This window comes from Musca vetustissima, unplaced genomic scaffold (genome assembly GCF_032173495.1).
Source record: "Musca vetustissima isolate MV318-11 ecotype Yass unplaced genomic scaffold, APGP_CSIRO_Mvet_v1 utg5570, whole genome shotgun sequence".
NCBI classification, from domain to species: domain Eukaryota; kingdom Metazoa; phylum Arthropoda; class Insecta; order Diptera; family Muscidae; genus Musca; species Musca vetustissima.
In genome coordinates, this window is record NW_026882635.1 from 15359 (window position 1) to 38654 (window position 23296).

General features: G+C 31.9%; 1 protein-coding gene across 1 annotated transcript; it reads right to left on the reverse strand.

The window, feature by feature from the left end:
• Window positions 1-1770: 1770 nt before the first annotated feature.
• On the reverse strand, window positions 1771-7135 carry LOC133329234 (uncharacterized). The gene is made up of 4 exons (XM_061537727.1): window positions 6941-7135; window positions 2173-2319; window positions 1942-2077; window positions 1771-1872 (listed from the first exon to the last, which is right to left on the reverse strand). The coding sequence occupies exons 1-4, from the start codon at window positions 7113-7115 to the stop codon at window positions 1785-1787; spliced, it is 546 nt and encodes a 181-aa protein (XP_061393711.1). The 5' UTR covers window positions 7116-7135; the 3' UTR covers window positions 1771-1784.
• Window positions 7136-23296: the final 16161 nt, after the last annotated feature.

Here is a 23296-nt window from a genome sequence, read left to right on the forward strand (position 1 = left end):
CGAAGTAAGTGCGAACATTTCCAACTATTTAGTCAACATCAACAACTTCTTCGGGTGCGCAATATAAAATTATCCAGTACAACGTCTACTTTGTCCCTTTTCACTTCCTGGGAGCAAGACATTTCCATCGAATGTAGGCGTATCCCCATCATCCATAATCCCAAAATGCTTGGCCTTCGATAAACTCCTTGTATACAGACTATCACTTTGAGTGGCACTATTTTTGTATCGAATACTGATCGACAACCATGAATATATATCCCTGGTTGCCTCAATGAGAGGCTAAATTATCACACAACCAAAATTTTTGCAAGAGTGTCATTCAAAGGTTATAGTGTGTGTATCTCCTAGCATTCCAGAAAATGAAAGCTAGCAATAAAGTTCTGAAAGTTCTGTCTGCCGTATCATCCCAACTATCGCAAAGTTATGGCAGATCCACCTCCTCGACACATCCGTCAGGACTTCAGGACCTATCGTGAAGGCATCCAAGACGTTATTCTATCAGACGTTAACAGATTGTCGATAGTGAACGCGATGAAATCTGTACACTAACTGCCATGAAGTCCTACTCCAACATCCTCCTGCATCATCCTGGAGAGTGAGAGGCTTCTTCCTAGGCAAATCCTTTCAATTCTGACACAACTAAGGTCCGGATACCGCAATGTTCTCAACTCGTATCGTGAACGCATTGGCATCCCTCCTGCCTGTAAAATCCCCACGACTCACGCCATCTATTCAATTCTCCGTCCGAGCCAAAAAGTCATAATTCCACCGACTACCCTCTTCAAATCCTAATTGCTAATTAATATATTTTCCATTTCCTTGTTCTATTTTTCTATCAATATTTTCAGGATAGATCTTCCATCTACAACTCATAATGCAATACTACCGCCAATTTGTTTGAAGAATGTCCTAGGCAAATAAAAATACATACAATTTGGCAATACCAAAACGTGGCCCGTTAGATGGCATTTCCAATACCAAAAATCCCAAGGGTATTTGCGATGTATGTGCAAAACGTTTTTCTATTTTTAAATATAGCTAATTACTACTCGGCTTGGACAATACTCAAATTCCTGTTAAACGAATTTAATAATTACTAAGGGTTTATCGTAAATATATTGGTAGACAAAGGTGCTTAATTTTTGGGTGCTTTCCGGACATAATCTAAACATGTATCGCTAAAAGGTTTTACCATCTCATAATTTTGTCTCTAGCACCTTTACTCTATTTGCTAAAAATACAGTCATTTTGTTGTCAAAGATTTGAAATATTTAAATAAAATTATATAATCCCTTGGAAATTGGAAAATTATATTATCAGTAAGATGTTACAAAATGAGTTTGAAATCTAGTTTTTGCAATTATTTTATTGTGCATAAACCCCGATTTAAAAGTTAAAGTAATAAATAAAACACACTAGTCCAAGAACAACAGATTCATAAATGCTGTAATGCCTGAATATTTTGTTTTTATTTCATATAAATCTACAATACATGACCTATTCCACAATATCGAACAATTGTATCGCCCCTTTTTGTACATTTGTTCAACACTATGGAATCGCCGTGCATAAATATTCAATTCATTTACAGCTTAGCATGCATGGAGTATATATTTTAATTAGCCTAAATAATGTAAATATTTATAAAAGAAAAAATAAAACATTTTATAAAGGGAACACACATAAAACATTGCAAATAATCTCTTAACTTAGGTTTTAAAAATTTTAATTTTCAATATGACTTCTTTTGTTTTCAATAGTTATTCCAAAAAATAAACGGCTTAGTTCTTTTTAAAATTCCACTCCATGCAAGAGGTAGCAGCCATTGCTATATTATGAGCAATGAGCTGGTTAGCAACAGCAGATGATCTGTAAATAAATGAAATACTATTAAAATCTTGTCATAAAAATAAATAATAAAAATTTATTTTTACTCACTGCTGTTGCTGATTATAATAACGATCATGCGAAACGATTTCATTACTCTTAATATTGTGGGGTGAATAACGATTGTAGAATCCCCAAATAGAATTCATTAGCTTTTCGTTATACTTGACTGGGCTATATTCCATCACTGTAATATATAAATAAAAAAGTAATGCATTTTTTTAATAACAATTGAATCAGATATTAGCTATTTTTAATGTTTGTTTCCCTCCATATACTTACATTTTTTATTACCGTTATAGAACTTTGATTCGTTCTTATCGCCACCGGTTTTCATGCGTGACACTATAAGATCACGATCACGATATTGTTCACGCAATTTGCATGCAACAAATGCTCCCTGAGGTAAAGCTGCCATTTTTGCACAGTCTGAAAAAAGTGGAAAAATATTCAAAATTAAAAATAGATAATAAGGATATTAGAAAAATAAATATGTAAACAAATATTAGATTCGTTCGTTTAGTCTGGGTTTATACATTCAACTTTTGTAAGCAACTCTGCTGAGTTCTTTGAAGTAAGAGGTATAAGAAGTGACAAGGGGGAATAAATTCAAAAGAGAATCGAAGAGAGCATCAGCAGAGTTGCTTAAAAATGTTGCATGTATAAACTCAGACTTATTTCCCAGTAACATTTACTCAGTAAGAATTTGCAGAGAGTAAATACGATTTTTTTCGTTCTCAGGAGAGAAAATTACAAAAGGTAAACGAAAAACATCCAGTAAAAAGATTGTATAGACACAGCTAATTAAAACAATAAATAATTTGGCGCAAAAATAAAACAGTATTTTTATTAAAAAAAAGTGGATAACAGGAGGAAAATTGATGTTGTTTATAAATACTTGCGTTTTCTTCATCTATTTGCAGCTGATGGTACAAGAAAATTCTTACTGGGTAAAGAAGTGTAAGAAGTTTCAAATTCTCAGTAATACATCTGTCAAATCCGATATTTTGTACAAATTATTGAATAAACGAAGTCAAGCATGCGGTGTTTTAAAAACTAGAAACTAAAATATATTGGGTAATTCGGTATATAGGGGAGACTGGGGCACCTTCGGCACTTTTTTTTTAGAGCTCTATATCTCAGTACTTATTCAACATATATAACAACTTTATGGCTGATTTTTGTCCTCTGACACTTAATTATAAAAAATAGTACCAAAAAGATATAAAAAAATAGTATTAGTTAAAAAATTTTACAGTTTTTTAAAAAAAGTCAAATTCGCCGAATGTGCCCCAACCCGGGGTACCTTCGGCATTTGATGGGGCACATTCGGCACCATAGTCATAGCCGGGTAATTGTCATCGCTATCAGTCTGGTTGAAATTCTGATCCTCTAAAGGCTCTATTAGGTTTTAATACGCCACACAATGTTTGAATTATATGGCTTTATTTTCGAGCGGCGGACGTTTGCATCTCAAGGTCGCACACACCATCAGAAATAGGGGTTTTCTATCGCATTTTCGTCAATACAAGCACGTTTGATCTTATATATGCAATTTCGAACCATATTAAAGGATTAGTTTTAAAAACAAACTCAAAAACCTTTTACGGAAATAATATTGCACAATCTGTATATGGCCGAATGTGCCCCACTTTGAACTGCCGAATGTACCCCGAATGTACTTTTTATAGTTTTTTTCATTGTTTTCGATCAGATTTGTAAAAAGATTATATTTTTAAATATTTTTATAATAATACACATCGTAGTTAACCACTTTTTAATAATATTGTCTTAAAAATTTTAAAAGTTTTATACACGAAATACTTACGAAATGGAATTGAAATATTACAGAAACATCTATAAAAATACAAAAACCTATGTATCTAAATAAGCTTATTAGCTAAAAATTTCAAACTTTGTGTCAGTTATTTATTTCGATATTCGATACCTATGTATCGAAACTAGTGATGTACGGTGAGAACTTCATATCGAAAACGCGATTGCCGAAGGTGCCCCAGTCTCCCCTACCTTTATGGGCGGATGTTGAATAATGAAATATTTTTCTTTTAAGAGGCAAAATGTCACATTAGGATCAACGACAATTCCGTAAGAAAATCGAAAATCGCCCAATATTTTAGTACAGTCGTATTGAATAATAACCCAGTAATACCTAAAACCGTACATTATCCTCCAGTGCAAACCTCCACTGGATGAGACCGCACTGATGAATTGAATAGGGTAAGTTGTAATGTGTTTTGGGCAAACATTTTGCACAATGCCATCATTACGGGTCCAATAACGAGTCAACTGGCGGCGGTGTGTGGTTTCCGACATTTACATAGTATTGGGAAATGACTGATGCATTAACTACATCAGTTTTGAATATTTTTGTTCTCTCAGAAATCGGTATCTATATTCTAGATTTTTCAGACATGCTTCGTGTTATTTCCATCCATCTTATGGAACGACTACTGGAACGAAATCATATTATAATTGGTGGATGTTTAGTGTATTGAGATTTTAGGAATTCTTGCTGGGCAAATTAACTCTGTAATCGGTTTCAAGCTACATCAACTGATTTTTAAAACTTGGACTAAATTTTTATTATTATGACACGGTAGATAGCGTGCAAGCAGAAACTGTCTAGACAACAACAAATTATGTTGCTTGACTGACTCATCTGGATACACCCTGTTGCAATTTGGAGCGAATTTTTTTGAGTAGTTGCAAGGATCTCTATTGTGAGTCATTAAGGAAAGAGAACTACACCGGAGCAGCATAATTAGGGATGGAACGAACGATGGTCTTGTATGTCCTTTCTTCACCTTATGATCGAGGCTTATCTGGATACACCCGGAGTGCATAATTTTGAGTAGTTTGCAAGGATCTCCATTGTTAGTCATTAAGGAAAGAATACCAAATCGGAGCAGCATAATTAGGGATGGAACGAACGATGGCCTTGTATGTCGTTTCTTCACCTTATCATCGAGGCTCATCTGGATACACCCGATTGCAATTTGGAGTGCATTATTTTGAGTAGTTGCAAGGATCTCCATTGTGAGTCATTAAGGAAAGAAGATCAGTCCGGAGCAGCATAATTAGGGATGGAACGGACGATGCCATTTTATGTCGTTTCTTCCCCATGCCCCAGCGAAAGCTTTTAGAACTTTATTCCTAGCATTTACCTTCCGGTTGACTTAGTTGGAATGCTAGCAGAAATGAAGGAGGTTATCGTCCAGGAAGTGAAAAGTGACACAGAAGGCTTTACTCTCGGAATAAGCACTTACGACGTCAATGTTAACGCCGAACGAAATAACCGTACAGTCATCGACGTACGGCATCTGGTAGAAGAATGTGGAGTTTCACAAGATACATATTGAACAAAATGGGAAATAAGACACCGCCTTGAAGGCGCCTCCCACTTTGATCTTAAGATATTGGAATTTTTGGCCACGGAACTCAACGAAGGCTTGCCGACCATTAAGGTAGTTGGCAAGCCATAATATCATTCTTAAAAGATGACTTTGTTATATCGAATATCAGCTCGGAATAATCGACCGTATCGAACGCCTTGAATATACCTAAAGCTACCACAATGCTCCGTTGACTAGTCGTCGCTGATTGAGGCCATTAGCAATCTTGAAAGTAATTTCTTGTCAAGTCCTGATTGTTCTATATGTTGCCCTTAAATCAGGGACGTAAACAATAGGTGGCTAGGCTACTGGTTAAAGAAAAGAAATCGTACGTAGAATTCCCCATTAGTAGCGAATTAATCTGGTTTTAGAATTGGAATAATCCGAGCAACTTCCCAAATATCAGGAATTATCAACGGGAAAATCGATAATTCGTGGATTTTGGCTGCTGGTGAAAGAAGAGAAATCGGGCGGTAAGATTTCCCATTGGTAGCGGATTTATGTGGTTTTAGAATTGTAATAAACGAGCCCTATTGCACTAAGCTTCTTTAACATGAACATAGAAATGCATTCTGGACCAAGGGTTTTGGACGTCTTGGATGTGGAGACAATTGCCTTTACCTCGCTGTATGCAAGTCTCGTTTAAGATTGTTGCATCTTCGGATAACTGCTCACTTGATCCTGTTGTGCTTAGATGGATGCTCAATGCGCAGAACTGTAATGCACATTTTTTGGCATCTGAATAGGTGAATGTTATAGAGATTTTTATTTCTTTGGAACCAGATAGACTCTTAATTGTAGGTCATAGCTGCTTGGAATTTACATTGCAGTGGTTAAGGTTTCTAATCGTTTAGAGCCCCTAAAACATCTATTTCAGCACGAAGTTGGTCGAGCTAATTTAGTCTCATTAGAGGAATTTCATTCTTTTAGAAGAAATTCAGGGAATATTTTCTCACCCTTTCTGGCATATACGGGTGAAAACAAAATCGGATTATATCTGGTTGGCAATGAGAATTCCTGTATTAAATACAAGATATCCGAATAGTCGTTCATCCCTTCCAATTCCTGTACAACGTGGATTTTGGGCATAGAGAGTAGCCATAAAAATTAGGATACCAATAAATTTCCCGATCAAAAAATAATTAAACTTTGGAGACAAAACAATCAAATATCTTAAAGATCATGGTCTATTTTATCCCACATGTATAAACTTATATTATTAACATTGAAAATATTCATCAAAAATATTCACGTTATTAAATATTTTTGCATTATTTTCGATCCGACACAAAAGCACACCACATCAAACTTATGGTATCTGTTCAAAATAAAACCAAAGTTCAATAGGATTGACCTTTACTGCTGATAAGACCTACAATACAAACAAATGGGGAAAAAAATTGTAGGTCGGTATTTTTTCCGTTACCAGATCTTCTCATGGCTAAACGTAATGAAACTATTTTACTGATCAGCATGCATGATAATTATAATAGTAATAATTACAATTATATTTTAATTATTACAGCGAAGGTTAAGAGGCACATTTTCTTCTCATATATTTGTATTTATTTTTTTATTTATTGATTTGATTATTGATTTCATCTCATTCTAATCAATACACACACACACAAATTTACCTTGGCAAATTTCCAGAATATTTAATATCACTTGCTTCTTTAGATAATTCGAATCGCTTTTATTTTGAATTCCAATGCAATTGTCATTCAACTGCAACAACAGTTGATGTTGCAAGTCCTTAAGGTTTTGAGATTGTTGTGGTGTGGGTAGATTTAAACTTTGCACAGTCACCATTCAAAATGTTTTCGAATTTAACACCGATATGTAATAAAAAACCGTTAAATTTATTTCGTTATTTTGTTGTTTCCTTATAGCGCCAATTTGCAAAGAAGCACACACAGAGACACCGTACGGCCCGAAAGTTGAAACGTTTGTGAAATGCTGCCTTCGTGCCCGACGACTATTTATACTTCATCTCAATTCGGGGTCTTTGGTTGTTGTCGTTGATAATGTGCAAAATACAGAGATAATATTGAGTGAATTTTATTGTTATATAAAAAAATAGTAAAGAAAAACAGAATATTACTTATTGTACAAAATAATAGTAAGTGGGATTATAAAAATGTAACTGAAATCATAACATTAAACCAGGAATTTTATAGCCCCTACAAAACTATGTTTATATCATTTTAAAGTACTCCCTTTCTTTGTAATTTTTCGGTTATCCTATGTACCGTTACTATTGATGTTGTTGTTTTTGCTGAAGGACAGACGAAACTGGCCGAGGCTTTAAATGACAGTTGCTATTTTTTCTAAACTATGTCCCATTATATGATTTTAAATACAAAATTTTAGATATTTGTTGCCGACAAAAAATTTTTTGACACTGAAAGTGTTAAAATGAGAACTTCCACAGCACATTTCTTTGGAAGTATGGATTTAAAAAATACAGAAAACTCCAATGGTATCTACAAAACATCCCAGACACACATGCAGGGAAGTATACATAAATTTCTCAAAATGATCCGTGATGGCATCATAAACGTGACTAGTTCTCCGTTTTCTGAGCGAAGGTAAATCGCTTTGGACTTGCAATTAAAGATTTTTTATTGCTGTAAAATGTTTTACGGGTCATATCAGAACCAACTCCTTTCGTTTTAAAAGTTGAATATATGATGACTTAGAATGGCGCCCAACAAGAGAATCGGACCCACGACCTTAAGATGACTGACACAGTAGGGCGAAATTGCATTCATGTAAGATAAACTACATGATCGATGATCGATATACTACATTCCCACCATAGTGCGACGCGTTTCGCCATTGGTTAAGCTGTTCAACAGACATATTGGGCAATGTGGCTTACAAAGGCCGTTACCATAGCCCAATAATAATATCATCCAATTGCCATTATTTTTGACTTGAACGTAGAAGAAAACGAACAACATTTGAGAGATGTCAAAGGAACCAGGGTTCAGATCCCTGCCGGAGTTAAGCTGAATTTTACAGTTTTATGACTTTTTAGGGCGAAAGACTATTTATGTGTACGATTCTCGTATCCAGTAAAAAATATAATTACAATAAACATTTAACCAATTGATTAAAAATCAGCTGATTGCGCTTTACTGAGTAAATCTGTCAAATCTACTCCTGAATTCACTCTTTTTTACAAAACTTTTTACCGTGTTAACCTACTTTATGAGGATTTATTTGACATATATGCAAAGGAATTGACAATTGAAACCCACTGGATTAACGAAATCCGGTTAAATGTGAACGTACTTTTAGTATTAAAATGAAATTAAGTGGATTTATCAGCTGTTATTTGTTTACGTATACAATCATATTTCACTGCTTTAATAATTTCTATAACTAATTTTTAATCGATATTTTTATTTTGTAATTTTGTTTGGAATTGCTCTCCATTAGGTCAGAAAAAGTAATTAAATTATAGTAATATTTATTATAAATGTAATTTTTTGTTAGGCAGTTGTGGTTAATATCGACTAACCGGATTTCGTTAACCCAGTGGGTTTAAATTTTCAATTCCTTTGCATATATGTTAAATAAATCCTCATAAAGTAGGTTAAAAAGGCATATACATTAAAACTTTCTACCGGGTTAACATTTACGATTTTATAAGGCATATTTAATTGACATATATGCACAGACATATATGCACAGTTATTGACAATTGAAACCCACTGGGTTAACGAAATCCGGTTAAATGTAAACGTACTATAATCCGGTAAAATTTTTTTAATTTTATTTTTTAATTTTTATTATTTATTCATTTATACAAAATATTTACATCATTAGCTTAAGGTAATATTTAGAGATGGTTATTATAAAAACCTTACATCTATAATTTATATGCTATTGAATATATTGCATTTCGTACTTATTAAGGCTTAATGGAGAATCCGGTTAAAAAATTCTAATGTATGTGCCGTTTTATATGTAGACAATGCAATATCAATACCATTTACCAAACAACAATATGTATGTCTATATTGCTGACAAATTGTCTATAACGTATTTCCGATCATTATTTCGCTTGTTTAAGTTTTGTAAGTAAACAATATGCTTAGCAACAGCAGCTGGGATTAATAGCTTAAAATTTTTTGTGTTTACACTTAAATACTGATAAGAATGAATTTTTTGTCATCCTTCTGCATTTACGTGACAGATGTGAATTTATGCATAATACATATTTTTCGAGACGTGTTAACGGTATTATAAGCAAACATAAAACAATGTCAAGAAATGCTATGCGGTTTAATAAACCCAAAATAAATAAATTGGAATTACCACGAGTTCTTTAAAACCGTAATCGTTTTTCCCTTTATACATTTCATCATTCTGAATATGCTGATAACCCACTCAAATGAATTGCTAATCTTGTAAATTATAAACAAATAATATTAATACATTAGTTATATAAAAATGTGGAATAATGGCATCAAAGGATATCTTTAATATCCAGTGGAAAATATTACTCATAGAAATGTACGCACAATATGTGTTGTGTGCAAAAAGTAAAGCATAATTTATAGCTGATGAAAAATTTTAAATATTTTTTTAATTTATATTGAAAATTGTTATAACTTAAAATAACATATGTTTTTATGTATTTTTGATCTAGCGGAGATCAATTCCCATTAGAATTATCAAAATGAAAAAGAATTGCCACATAATTTATAAAACCATTGAAATGTTTATGTATACGTAAACAAATCATCTTTATGTCTTTATACCAGTCTAAACAGCTAGGATTTGGTACCTCGACTATCGATTTAGTACCTCGACTATCGTTTAGACTAGTCTCCTTAATCAACTCGATTTGTTATAGTACGTTTGTATTATACCGGATTTCGTTAACCCATTGGGTTTGAATATGTCAAATAAATCCTGATAAAGTAGGTTAACCCGGTAAAGAGTTCTAATATAAATGCCGTTTTATGTTATTTGTAAAATGGTAATTGCTTCCCTGTCTCTTGTAAACACAGAATTCGGCTTCATATACGGCCAAGCATTGTGCAATTATTCAAGGTATGCCATAGCAGCTTATAAATTAATTTTTTTTTCATATGTTATGCCTAAGTCGTATACATAATGAGTGACTGTAAGTTTAGTGTTTTTAAAAATATAAAATTCTACTAAATTCTAAAATCCATTTGTTTACAGATTTGAATTTGGTAAGACAACATTTATGATTTTGAAAAGAAAACCGGACATATTAAAAATATGTCAAATGAACGAAACAACTTGTTGAATTTTTTTATTCAATCTGACATTATAACCCACAACTTAGAGATCTATTTTTTCTTTGTTGACAAAAGTTGTATAATTGTACCATTCTGTCAAGTGTTTTAAACCTTAGGGTTCATTTACACCGGACATGTTTAACAATATCGTGATTTATTTGACATATATACAGAGGAAATGACAACTTAAACGACTATTAATGATGATTTATAATAAAACATGGTCGTTTTACAATTTTTTCACAATTTCACTTTTGACAAAATTCAGTTTTCAAAATGAATAAAACTTCCTTCGAAATGTACGCACATCTTGTTTTTAGCGGCAGATTTAGATCATTTATATTTATGAATATTTTCAAGTTATCTGCCTCTGTACTTACTTAGCTGGCTTATGACAGAACAGTTGTTCCATAAGCCAAGCTTAAAAAGACTTACAGGCGCGTTGGTCTTGTGCGCATCTCATCCAATTTGAGGGACCATTTTCCGAGATGTTCTCTACTTGATATTTCCATCGAATTCGTGACCTTCCCCTTCTGCGTGGACCATCACTTGGCTCGCTTTTATATGCACTTTGAGCTGAGGCAACTTCATCCATTCTCACAGGATGGTCTAGCCAACGTAGTCGCTGCAGCTCGATCCGTCTGACTATGTCGATGTCCGATAATAGATGGTATAGATCATGGTTCATTCGACAATATTCACAATCGACGCAGATCGGCCCATATATCCTCCGGAGAATTTTTCCCTCAAACAGTCCAAGAGCTGCCTCATCTGCTTGCGCAAATACCTATGCTTCAGATCTATACAATAGCACGGGTAATATAATCATCTTGTAGAGTGTGAGTTTTGTCTGGCGAGAGGTGGCCTTGCTTTAGAGTTGCTTACTCGTACCATAGTAGCATCTGTTAGCCAACACTATTCTACTCCGGATTTCAAAGCTGATTTTATTAGTTTTGTTTATGTAGGTACCGAGGTATATAAAATTGTTCACTACGTCGAAGCTGTAGTTTTCAAATTTCACAGTTGGTCCGAGTCTACTGCACGTTGATACCATCAGCTTGGTCTTATCGCCATTTACTGCCATTCCCACGTTAGCAGACTCCTTCTTAATGTTTCAAAGGTGGCTGTTACCGCTCGCGATGTCCGACCCATTATGTCTATGTCGTCGGCGTAGCTGAGTAACATATGTTGTTTGGTGTACAGAGTGTAATTTCTGTTCACATTTGCATCTCGTATGATATTTTCCAACAGGATGTTGAACAGGTCACACTACAAACGGGGCTCCGAGAGGTCCTTTCCTACTTTAACTGCTGACATTGTACCAGCCTATTAATTTTGCAGTAATGCCAAACGCAGACATGGCCTATAGATATAAGTTGGAACAGAAATATTATTATGTTAAGAAGAATGGGCAGCTTAAGAAAATATAAATATGAAATTTGTTGAAAATATGCCAATTGATATAAATAAAATTTTATAGAATTTATTTTTAATTTAAAATTGATGTATGAGCTACAAATCAAAAAGGGTTGCCATTATATATTTCTCAAATAAGACTACCCTCCATAATGTTTGCACTCTCAATTTAATTTTGACATGTCGTTCATCTTCTAGCTTTAACACCAAAAAAAATGAATGATAACACATGTCTGAATAATCGATCGCAAAAAGCGAAAGGCATGAAAAACGTGTCCCGTATATATCTGATTAAATTTGTAGAAATTGTGTTGTTAACTTTCTGAATATAATCTGTCATTTGTCTACCCGACATTGGGCTATTGACTTTAGTCCATTGATATTTGGCTTGCAGTTCGTTGGTTTTATAAAGCAACCTTATCAATATATTTTTAATAATAATTTACATTTTATTATCATTTACGTTTTATTTCTTAAAGTGAAAAGTATTATGTCAATTAAAATAATCTCCAAAAAATTAAATATTTTTTTTATTTCAAAATTAAGAATTCGTTAAGTGATTTACAACCCTTTTGATTTGAGAAACAGAATTAGACAGATTTGTTAAATTTAGCAAATATAATTTATTAAAATAAACTATTTACCCATTTCATTTGAATCAATATTATTTCATATAATACTGATGCGAATCACATTGAATGGAAGATTCCATTCTATTTTTTACAATAAAATTGTACAAACAAATACCGCATTGTGACGACGAAGTCTCAGTAATGACAACGAACCGCTACATGTTAGGAGGGCAGACATGATATTCCATTGACGAAGGCCCCATAGAATTCCAATTTTAGGGATAGTTTTACGTCACGGACGTTAAGGTCAATTTTCGTTTTAAGATAATCAGTATTATTTCTGCAAATCCACAAACTAGATTTAAGCAGATTTCTGTCTACTTTTTTATTTGTGGTATTAATGCATACTGTCTTGTCACGTAGACATTTTGATAATTATTATTTTTTCTTGTTTATTTTGTTTTGTTTGGTGGGAAATAAAAATTTCGGCAATGTATTTAAACAAACGTATACAACCATGCGACCTCAAAGTTCACACCTGCTATAATAGGATGTTTACACTTGAACAACACCAATTCAAAATCAGTGACATATTACAAATACCCTACAGATGAATAGTCATAAAGAAGTATTACAGTAGCTTTTTTGGAAAAAAATAGGCACCAATGATGTTTATTTCTGTGAGAATTACAGAATATAGCGTATAATACTTGCCACATTTTAGATTTGACCCGCTCAGGCTATCTTGTACATGCTGCAAGGTTAACTCGAATTACCAGGGCGTACCTTCACTGTAGAAGAAGACAGGTTTAACCACGCTTCCAGTCATAGCATCCATACCTTGGGATTTTCTACTTCTAAACCAGCAGAAGCAGTCCACAACTTTTATACGATTCAAACTCGAAGGTTCTCCCAATTAATCGACAAGTGAATCCGGAAATAAAGTTTTCAGCAAAATCCACCTCGAGTTGGTTCTCTGTACGAATCTCAGCAAATTGTCTTCTTTACTCCAAGTCAGCTGCTTCTTGTACCTCCTAAGAGCAGCAAGGAATTCGGATTTACGCTGAGTAACGCATTGGTTCACCTGGATCTTTGGGAAAAAATATTGACATCCCTCGCTAACACCTATTCACTTCTCTCGGATTCAATTACGATGGCCAACTGTGTGCTTGGAAATTCTGAAGAATCACAGCGAGGAAGTTATGTAGATTTTTCTACAGTACATCCTAAGAAATTTAAAAAGGTTTATAAAATAAATTATGGTACGTTTACATCGTACCGGATTTCGTGAACCCAGTGGGTTTCAATTGTCAATTCCATTGCATACATGTCAAATAAATCATCATAGAGTAAGTTAACCCGCTAAAAAGTTGTTATGTAAATGCCGTTTTAGACCCAATGCATATTAATACGACACAAGGTATAGTATCAAGGCTCACCGAAGTAGGGTATAAAAGATTCCTCACGACCAATTATAACGCCGTTTTTTTTCAATTCCCCAAAATGTGTGTTTCCTTATCAAAACAACTACAAACAAAAATAATGTATTTATAAGTGTGCCTAATAATATTTTGGTTTTAAAATGTCATAAATTTTTGTTTGTTTTCAAAATGAGAGTCATATTAACATCAAAATTACCATTCTGCTCGTGTTTTATAATCTATAGGTGCAGATTTTCCATATATTTTATTGTTGTTGTTTTTTTTTCAAATGTAATGCCTAAAGACTCGCTGTGTATAAAATCAATAAATATAAAAACAAGTATCATCTGTTCTCAGTTATATGCTCGATTAAATCTTTTGTCATCTGATAAGGTCTTCCGTATTCCAGGAAGATATTCATAAGTCTGAATGGAAGCTGGACACGTTTACCGATGATAAGTACGAACAGATTTAGAAACAAAAGCCAATTATTAATTGAATACAGCTTCATGGCTACATATATACAATTTTTTATGTATTATTTAAATATGTATATGTGTGTAGTTTGAACTATTAATTGCGTTTTAAAAATTAGAAATAATAAAGACGGCAAGATCAGACATCTGCTACTCTACTATTATACTATATAAAATTAAATAAATTATGTCATTTAAGATATTTTCATTGGGAAAACTCATTAATAAATGCCAAATGTTTCAATTCTTATACGTTTAGGACCATATATTTTATCGGATGTATTTTATTCAATTGTTTATATAGATCCATGGTAAAATAATAAAGGTACACCTAAGTCTGTTTTTACACGGTAGATTGGTTCCAGATGAAGCTGTGTAAAAAAGACATTGATCTTATACATAAAGGGAATTCCCCTAAATTAGTGTTATTCACATTTGCTTTGACCAGTAAAAATTGTTTGTACGCGCTAAAGGGCAATTCACTTAAATCTTTAAGCTAGTGTTCGCAAACTATCGATGGTTTCAGACTTTTTTCTCTCATAAATACTTTTTAGTGATATGAATACTTCGCAAAAATTAAATTTGACAAAAAAATTTAAGTACATAAAATTTCAAATCGTTCTAAATGGAATAAAATCGTCTAAAAAAATTAAAAATATTCAATTTTCAAACAGTGTACAAAAAGACCGTGTAAAAACAGACTTAGGTGTAGTCTCATTTCGAAAATTTGAATAAAACAGTGCACTTTTTGTATCAGAGCACGTCAAATTCAACATTAATGTTGTTTTTGTTATTGAATGTCATTAAAACAAAAAATTTTTGTGTTTTTGCAAAATAGTCAGGCTGAATCCCAGTTTGTTGTTTTTATAAAAAACAACTATTTATTAGTAGGGAATCTATAGCATTGTTTGCCGAGGGGTAAGGCAAGGAAGACTATAGTTTCGGATCACGCCACCGATCTTCATCAGTTCCCTTAGTTTTTTGTTGGGATATTCTCCCCAGAAGCTATTCCTTCTATACAAAAAACCTTTCATACCCAAATGTCTCTTGTAACAAAGTGAAGTACTTAGCTGACCAACGACATAAACTGCATGGCGCCTCACTTCGAGGTTAACAAGGCATTATAAAAAACAACTATTTATAAGTGGGGAATGTATATTCCTATTTATTAGTGGGGAATGTGTATTCCTATTTATTAGTGGGGAATGTATATTCCTATTTATTAGTGGGGAATGTTTTTTATAAAAACAACAAACTGGGATTCAGCCTGACTATTTTGCAAGAACAAAATACAAATGGTATCCCAAATAAACCGCCAACAGTACTGATTTTTTTTTTTTTTTTTGTTTATTTACACAATTGTGTTTAATTTCGTTAGTTCGAAAAAGAAAATAATGAAGCAAATCAAATATTTCAACGTACAGCAAAATGCGGCGATGGGAACAGAAAGGAAAACCAACATAAGCATTTTTAATTAAGGAGGCGTTCAGCTATTCCAGAGGGAGAGATTTGGTTCATCTATAAGAATATTCAACACTTCAATTTAATTTAGCTTACAAGCGCCTAAACAGAGGTGTTTAACAGTTTCTGTTGTTCAATTTGTATTATTCAATTCAATTTTTACGTACCACCCAACATCCAGAATCAGGTGAACAAAATAACTGCTTGCGAAAGTATCTTCAAACCTGGTGGTAAGGTAATGGGAGGCAAACGCATCGCTCGCACTGTTTGCTCCATTTCGGAAAAGCAATAGGTGAACTTCACACCCGCTCCAATGTTCATTCATAGGTATATAAATTCAAACGCGCAGGTGGAAGTCGTCCCAACTATGCTTATTCAAAAAATATATATATACAAAATCAAATAAAGAAGACTTTCAACTTTAAGAAGACTTCCAGCATTTCTTTAAAAACGCACCCAGATCTTTATCCCATTCAAACTCTGTTGTCTCAAGCTCTCTAATAAGATATCCAGCTCTTCTATAAGAAGACCTTAATAAAACACATTGGCGGCTTCTAAAAAAGGAATTTAATTTTATTTCACAACCATATGTATTTTTTCTGGAATATGTGCAGCTTTTTTTAAAATGATGTTGTTCATCATCATTTGCACGTTTAAGATGTTCCGCAACCATGTTCATATTGTGCCAACATTCCATCCCATTGGGAAATAATATAATTTGCTTTAATCGTTGCTAATATATGAAATTAAACTACAATATAAAACAAAAATTCAACAAGCCGTTTTATAAATATTTGTCACCGAATAAAAATTTGTGGATAATACTGCATTTACATTATAAAAAATCTTCGACCTGAAACATTTTTGATTGCTGTATCAAATAATATAGTGAGGTGCGGAGAGGTGCAATTGAATTGAGAAGCAAGAGAGTGGCATTTGGATTATTTTCAACCTTTTTCCAAAGTCAACAGAATGCAATATCATAGATCTAGCGCAAAAGGTAATGCGTATTGAGCAAATTAGAAAATCATAAGGCAATGATATAAGTGTTTTTAAACTTGATGATTTTAATGTGAATGGCAGTTCGGAAAATAGTGAAAGTGAATATGACGGCGAAGATAAAACTGAAGGCACAACTTAAAAAATGAATCTTATTCGAAAAAATTATCTGAATAGGCAACCAAAATTGTGTAAGACATAAAGCACTTAATAAGCTCTTGGTCATGTAAAGAGAAGAAGGAATCAATGTAAAAACCCATTTTTCAGTGATTTATTATTATTGTATAATAAGAGGCAAGTCAGCTTACTTTTGTGTTAATTTGAAACTTTTAAAACATTAATTTTTAAAGATATGTGCCATCTTAAATTTTCCCAGACGTCGTTGATGGACCTAAACAATGTTTGTCAACAACATATTTTACAAATTAACTTTTATTATAATTTAACTAAATAATATTTTTAGTATTAACCTTAACTTCAATTTTATGTTTGTTTAGCGTTCAATTTTAACTTTTTTTGCAAAATATACGTTATTCATTACAGTAGATATCGGATATAAGCACATCTCATATAAGAAAAAATCGCATATAAGAAAGATTATCAAAAACACCGAGCTTATACTTTCTTATATTAAATAATTCCATATAAGAAAAAAAACGCATATAAGAAAGAAATCTCCGGTTTTTTTTTTTTGAGTTTCTTATATCCGATATATACTGTATTGTCATTGCAATTATTCATTATTCATACAAGTATTTTATTTTAACAAATACGGTTATTAAATAAAAGAAGCACACATTTGTGACATCTTAAACTATCTTCTTAGTGAAAGTTGAAAGTAACTAAGGCGATAATATTTAATGTAACAAAACAGTGTCATTTTGGAGTGTCGAGTATTAACGCTTTATTAACTTCAAATTGTCACTAAGAAGATACTTTTAAAAGGTAACGAGTACGTGGTTCATTTCTTCCCAAACGGTATAACTTATTTGTTAAAAATGCGATATCGCCTACGAGTGTTTCCATCGCCTGGTAGTAACTTTTTGGATAGAAAATGCTTGCTGGGATTTGTTTCAAAAACATTGTTTTGGTACAATGATACAAGGTACAATAATACAAGGTAAGACAGCTTGAGGTGAATAAGAAAAAAGCAACTATTCACTTCTGCCAAAATAAAATAAATATACGCAACAAGTGTAATAATAGGAAAGTAATTACTTTCAGACGAACGTTTTAAAAACTTTATTTTCATTTCAATTAAACTTGAATATATTTCAATTTATTTTGAACTTATGTGACGTTTTATTCAAAACAATTCAAAACAAAATATGTATTTTGATTTGATTGAACAAGCCACCTAGCGAAAAAATTGTAATCAGTTGGTAGCTGTGCCCTACCTTGTAATAGTTATACCATGTTTTTCAATTTGTGAACAAATGTTCTTTCTGTTTTATAACTGACAAATGTATGTATGTATATATATATATGTTTATAGGGCATGTCAAAATTATTTTGACAATGAAGGGTTGTCAAAATAAAAAAAAAAAACAAGATTGAGAGCAATGTTCAGCTTATAGAATTTATTTGTCATTTGATTTGAAATTGATATATGAAATCCAAATTAAAAACGGTTGCCATTATCAAATTCTCAAATTAGACTACCTTTTGTATGCCATAGAGTTGGCACAACGCCATAATATGAAAAACAGGCCCAAAACATTAAACTCAACCCTGCATGCTTTACAGTTTTGACTGTGTATTGAGGTTGGTATTCTGTGTTTTGTGAAATTCGAACATACAGTCTGGAGCCTGTTCCGCCATATTAGACAATTTTTACAATCATTGATTTACTTTTTAATGTGAATGGCAGTTCGGAAAATAGTGAAAGTGAATATGACGGCGAAGATAAAACTGAAGGCACAACTTAAAAAATGAATCTTATTCGAAAAAATTATCTGAATAGGCAACCAAAATTGTGTAAGACATAAAGCACTTAATAAGCTCTTGGTCATGTAAAGAGAAGAAGGAATCAATGTAAAAACCCATTTTTCAGTGATTTATTATTATTGTATAATAAGAGGCAAGTCAGCTTACTTTTGTGTTAATTTGAAACTTTTAAAACATTAATTTTTAAAGATATGTGCCATCTTAAATTTTCCCAGACGTCGTTGATGGACCTAAACAATGTTTGTCAACAACATATTTTACAAATTAACTTTTATTATAATTTAACTAAATAATATTTTTAGTATTAACCTTAACTTCAATTTTATGTTTGTTTAGCGTTCAATTTTAACTTTTTTTGCAAAATATACGTTATTCATTACAGTAGATATCGGATATAAGCACATCTCATATAAGAAAAAATCGCATATAAGAAAGATTATCAAAAACACCGAGCTTATACTTTCTTATATTCAATAATTCCATATAAGAAAAAAAACGCATATAAGAAAGAAATCTCCGGTTTTTTTTTTGAGTTTCTTATATCCGATATATACTGTATTGTCATTGCAATTATTCATTATTCATACAAGTATTTTATTTTAACAAATACGGTTATTAAATAAAAGAAGCACACATTTGTGACATCTTAAACTATCTTCTTAGTGAAAGTTGAAAGTAACTAAGGCGATAATATTTAATGTAACAAAACAGTGTCATTTTGGAGTGTCGAGTATTAACGCTTTATTAACTTCAAATTGTCACTAAGAAGATACTTTTAAAAGGTAACGAGTACGTGGTTCATTTCTTCCCAAACGGTATAACTTATTTGTTAAAAATGCGATATCGCCTACGAGTGTTTCCATCGCCTGGTAGTAACTTTTTGGATAGAAAATGCTTGCTGGGATTTGTTTCAAAAACATTGTTTTGGTACAATGATACAAGGTACAATAATACAAGGTAAGACAGCTTGAGGTGAATAAGAAAAAAGCAACTATTCACTTCTGCCAAAATAAAATAAATATACGCAACAAGTGTAATAATAGGAAAGTAATTACTTTCAGACGAACGTTTTAAAAACTTTATTTTCATTTCAATTAAACTTGAATATATTTCAATTTATTTTGAACTTATGTGACGTTTTATTCAAAACAATTCAAAACAAAATATGTATTTTGATTTGATTGAACAAGCCACCTAGCGAAAAAATTGTAATCAGTTGGTAGCTGTGCCCTACCTTGTAATAGTTATACCATGTTTTTCAATTTGTGAACAAATGTTCTTTCTGTTTTATAACTGACAAATGTATGTATGTATATATATATATGTTTATAGGGCATGTCAAAATTATTTTGACAATGAAGGGTTGTCAAAATAAAAAAAAAAACAAAATTGAGAGCAATGTTCAGCTTATAGAATTTATTTGTCATTTGATTTGAAATTGATATATGAATTCCAAATTAAAAACGGTTGCCATTATCAAATTCTCAAATTAGACTACCTTTTGTATGCCATAGAGTTGGCACTACGCCATAATATGAAAAACAGGCCCAAAACATTAAACTCAACCCTGCATGCTTTACAGTTTTGACTGTGTATTGAGGTTGGTATTCTGTGTTTTGTGAAATTCGAACATACAGTCTGGAGCCTGTTCCGCCATATTAGACAATTTTTACAATCATTGATTTACTTTTTAAATTACTTTTTATGATTTCAGAGGTCACAGAAGGGTTCACCTTACTTTACCGTACTAAGCACTCATGCCCCAAATTTCTAGTGCTACGTCTACGGCCACGTTGTTCAAATTTCTTCTTATTTATTATTACATTAAATAACCTTGTAGCACTGTATCCATTGATTTTTAAATTACGTTGTGCCTTTTCCTTCATTTCTCAGTTTTAAACAGCGTTAAAGCAACGAAGCTAATTTTATGAAATAAAAAAATCCAGCAGCAGTCATAAGCTCTGTCTGTTTACCCGATATTTGGTAACAATTGTTACTAAATGTTGTCTGTTTACCCAAAAATCCAGTAAAAGAGAGTCAAGTGAGAGAGCAAGTCTGACAGTTGAACAACAACAAACTTACTGGAGTTTACTGAAAGAATTTTATGCAGTAAGATTTCGCAAACTCAGCCATCTTTGGATCAGCTGTTTAGGACACAAAAATTATTCAAAACATTTTTTTAATTTGCAAAGTTCAATTTGAACTTAAAACGGCATTTACATTGAAACTTTTTACAGGGTTAACCTACTTTATTAGGATTTATTTGACATATATACAAAGGGTTAACGAAATCCGGTTAAATGTAAACGTACTATAAGTTCCATAAAAATTACAGAAAATGGAAGAAAATTCGTAAATAATGTAAAGTTTCATTAAACTAGAAACTACTACCTTATACAGTGGTGGTCACAGAATTAAAACATTTACTGTGGTAAACATTTTTTGATCAGCCCTCGATTCGTTTGAAGTATTTTTGAAAATTTTTTAATTCAGAACACTTCGATATACTGCACTTAAAAGATTTACTGCGAAAATAGAAAATTATTGCATGAAATTTTCCATAAATAACGGGTTTTATGAAAATACATCGATTTTGAAGTGGCCATTTAATAAAAACATTGTGTGATTTTTTACTTTACTGTATTATTTTTCAAAATATTTTTAAAAAAGCTCATTAATTTAGTTCAATTATGTAAACTAAGCTCTGATAGAATCATTTACAGATAAAAATATCTGAAAAAATCTGTAAAATCTATCAAAATTGCCAAAAAATTTGTACAGTACACCTAACATTCAGAAAAAACCCTTATTATAGAAAATAAAGGTCCGAATGCACTAGAAATTGCTAGAATTAGTAAAAAACAATTAATAATTTTCAAAATGAATATATATTTGAAATAAAAACTCAAAAAATTGGAATTAACCTAAAGGAACGATTCAATTTCATTAGCTTTTACTAAAGAAGGCCGAAATATTTTTGCAGTATGTGAGAGAAAATATCGATTGATATTGGTATTTATTATATCAAATCGATTGTTCGAGTAGTACAGAATATATTTTATCAAACAATATATCAGTCACAACAGAACGAACAGAGATCAAGACCTATGTTGACGAGTAAAGGTTTCTGGCACACAGCAGCATTTTTGATGTTCAACACAAGTCTTCAAATATTTCTCAAAGTGTAAAATTTTTCCTAATTTTTTACTAAAATAGATTAAGTGGAAGTTATTCTCTTCATAAAATATTATTTTGGAAAAATATTGTCATGTTCAATAGATTTTAAGGGTTAAGAGTTGACCATCAATCATGCTGCTGTGTGCCAGAAACCTTTACTCGGCAACATAGGCCTTGATCTCTGTTCGTTCTGTTGTGACTGATATATTTTTTGATAAAATATATTCTGTACTACTCGAACAATCGATTTGATATAATAAATACCAATATCAATCTATACTGCAAAAATATTCCGGCCTTCTTTAGTAAAGGCTATTGAAATTGAATCGTTCCTTTAGGTTAATTCCAATTTTTTGAGTTTTTATTTCAAATATTTATTCTTTTTGAGAATTATTAATTGTTTTTTTACTAATTATAGCAATTTCTAGTGCATTCGGACCTTTATTTTCTATAATAAGGGTGTTTTGTGAATGTTAGGTGTACTGTACAAATTTTTGGCAATTTTGATAGATTTTACAGATTTTTTCAGATATTTTTATCTGTAATGATTCTATCAGTGCATAGTTTACATAATTGAACTAAATTAATGAGCTTTTTTAAAAATATTTTCAAAAAAATACAGTAAAGTAAAAAATTACACAATGTTTTAATTAAATGGCCACTTCAAAATCGATGTACTTTCATAAAAACCGTTATTTATGGAAAATTGCATGCAATAATTTTCTATTTTCGCACTAAATTTCTTAAGTGCAGTATATCGAAGTGTTCTGAGTTAAAAAAAATTTCAAAAATACTTCAAACGAATCGAGGGCTGATCAAAAAATGTTTGTCACAGTAAATGTTTTAATTCTGTGACCACCACTGTATATTTTTAGGTAAGTTCCAGATAGAGGGCAATGTATTAATGCAGGAAGCTTAAATGTTCCCGGGGAACATACCAGATCAATTTTTATTTTATTATTCATTTTATTTTTAATATTAAACGCAATACAAATAATTGTCTTTGTTCTTTGTTTGTTGTTTATTTTGGCGCAAATCAAATATTTTCTTGAATCAGCTGTTTATTTGCTAAATCTTACTAAATGTTGTCTGTTTACTTTTTTCAGTATTATCGCAAAAGAAAGTAAAAAAGGCTTACTCTCTGAACTAGAACGTACTGAATAAATGTAAATGTTAAGTAGTGATTATAGGTTCGTTCGTTTACTTTCCCAGTAATATTTATTCAGTGAGAATTTGCAG

Excerpts from the sequence above, each read along its gene's own strand:
- LOC133329234 (XM_061537727.1), bottom strand. The coding sequence starts at position 7,115 with ATGGTGACTGTGCAAAGTTTAAATCTACCCACACCACAACAATCTCAA. Across the intron at positions 2,320-6,940 it reads TATTCTGGAAATTTGCCAAG|ACTGTGCAAAAATGGCAGCT; the intron begins GTAAATTTGTGT and ends CACTTTTTTCAG. Across the intron at positions 1,873-1,941 it reads TATTATAATCAGCAACAGCA|ATCATCTGCTGTTGCTAACC; the intron begins GTGAGTAAAAAT and ends ATTTATTTACAG.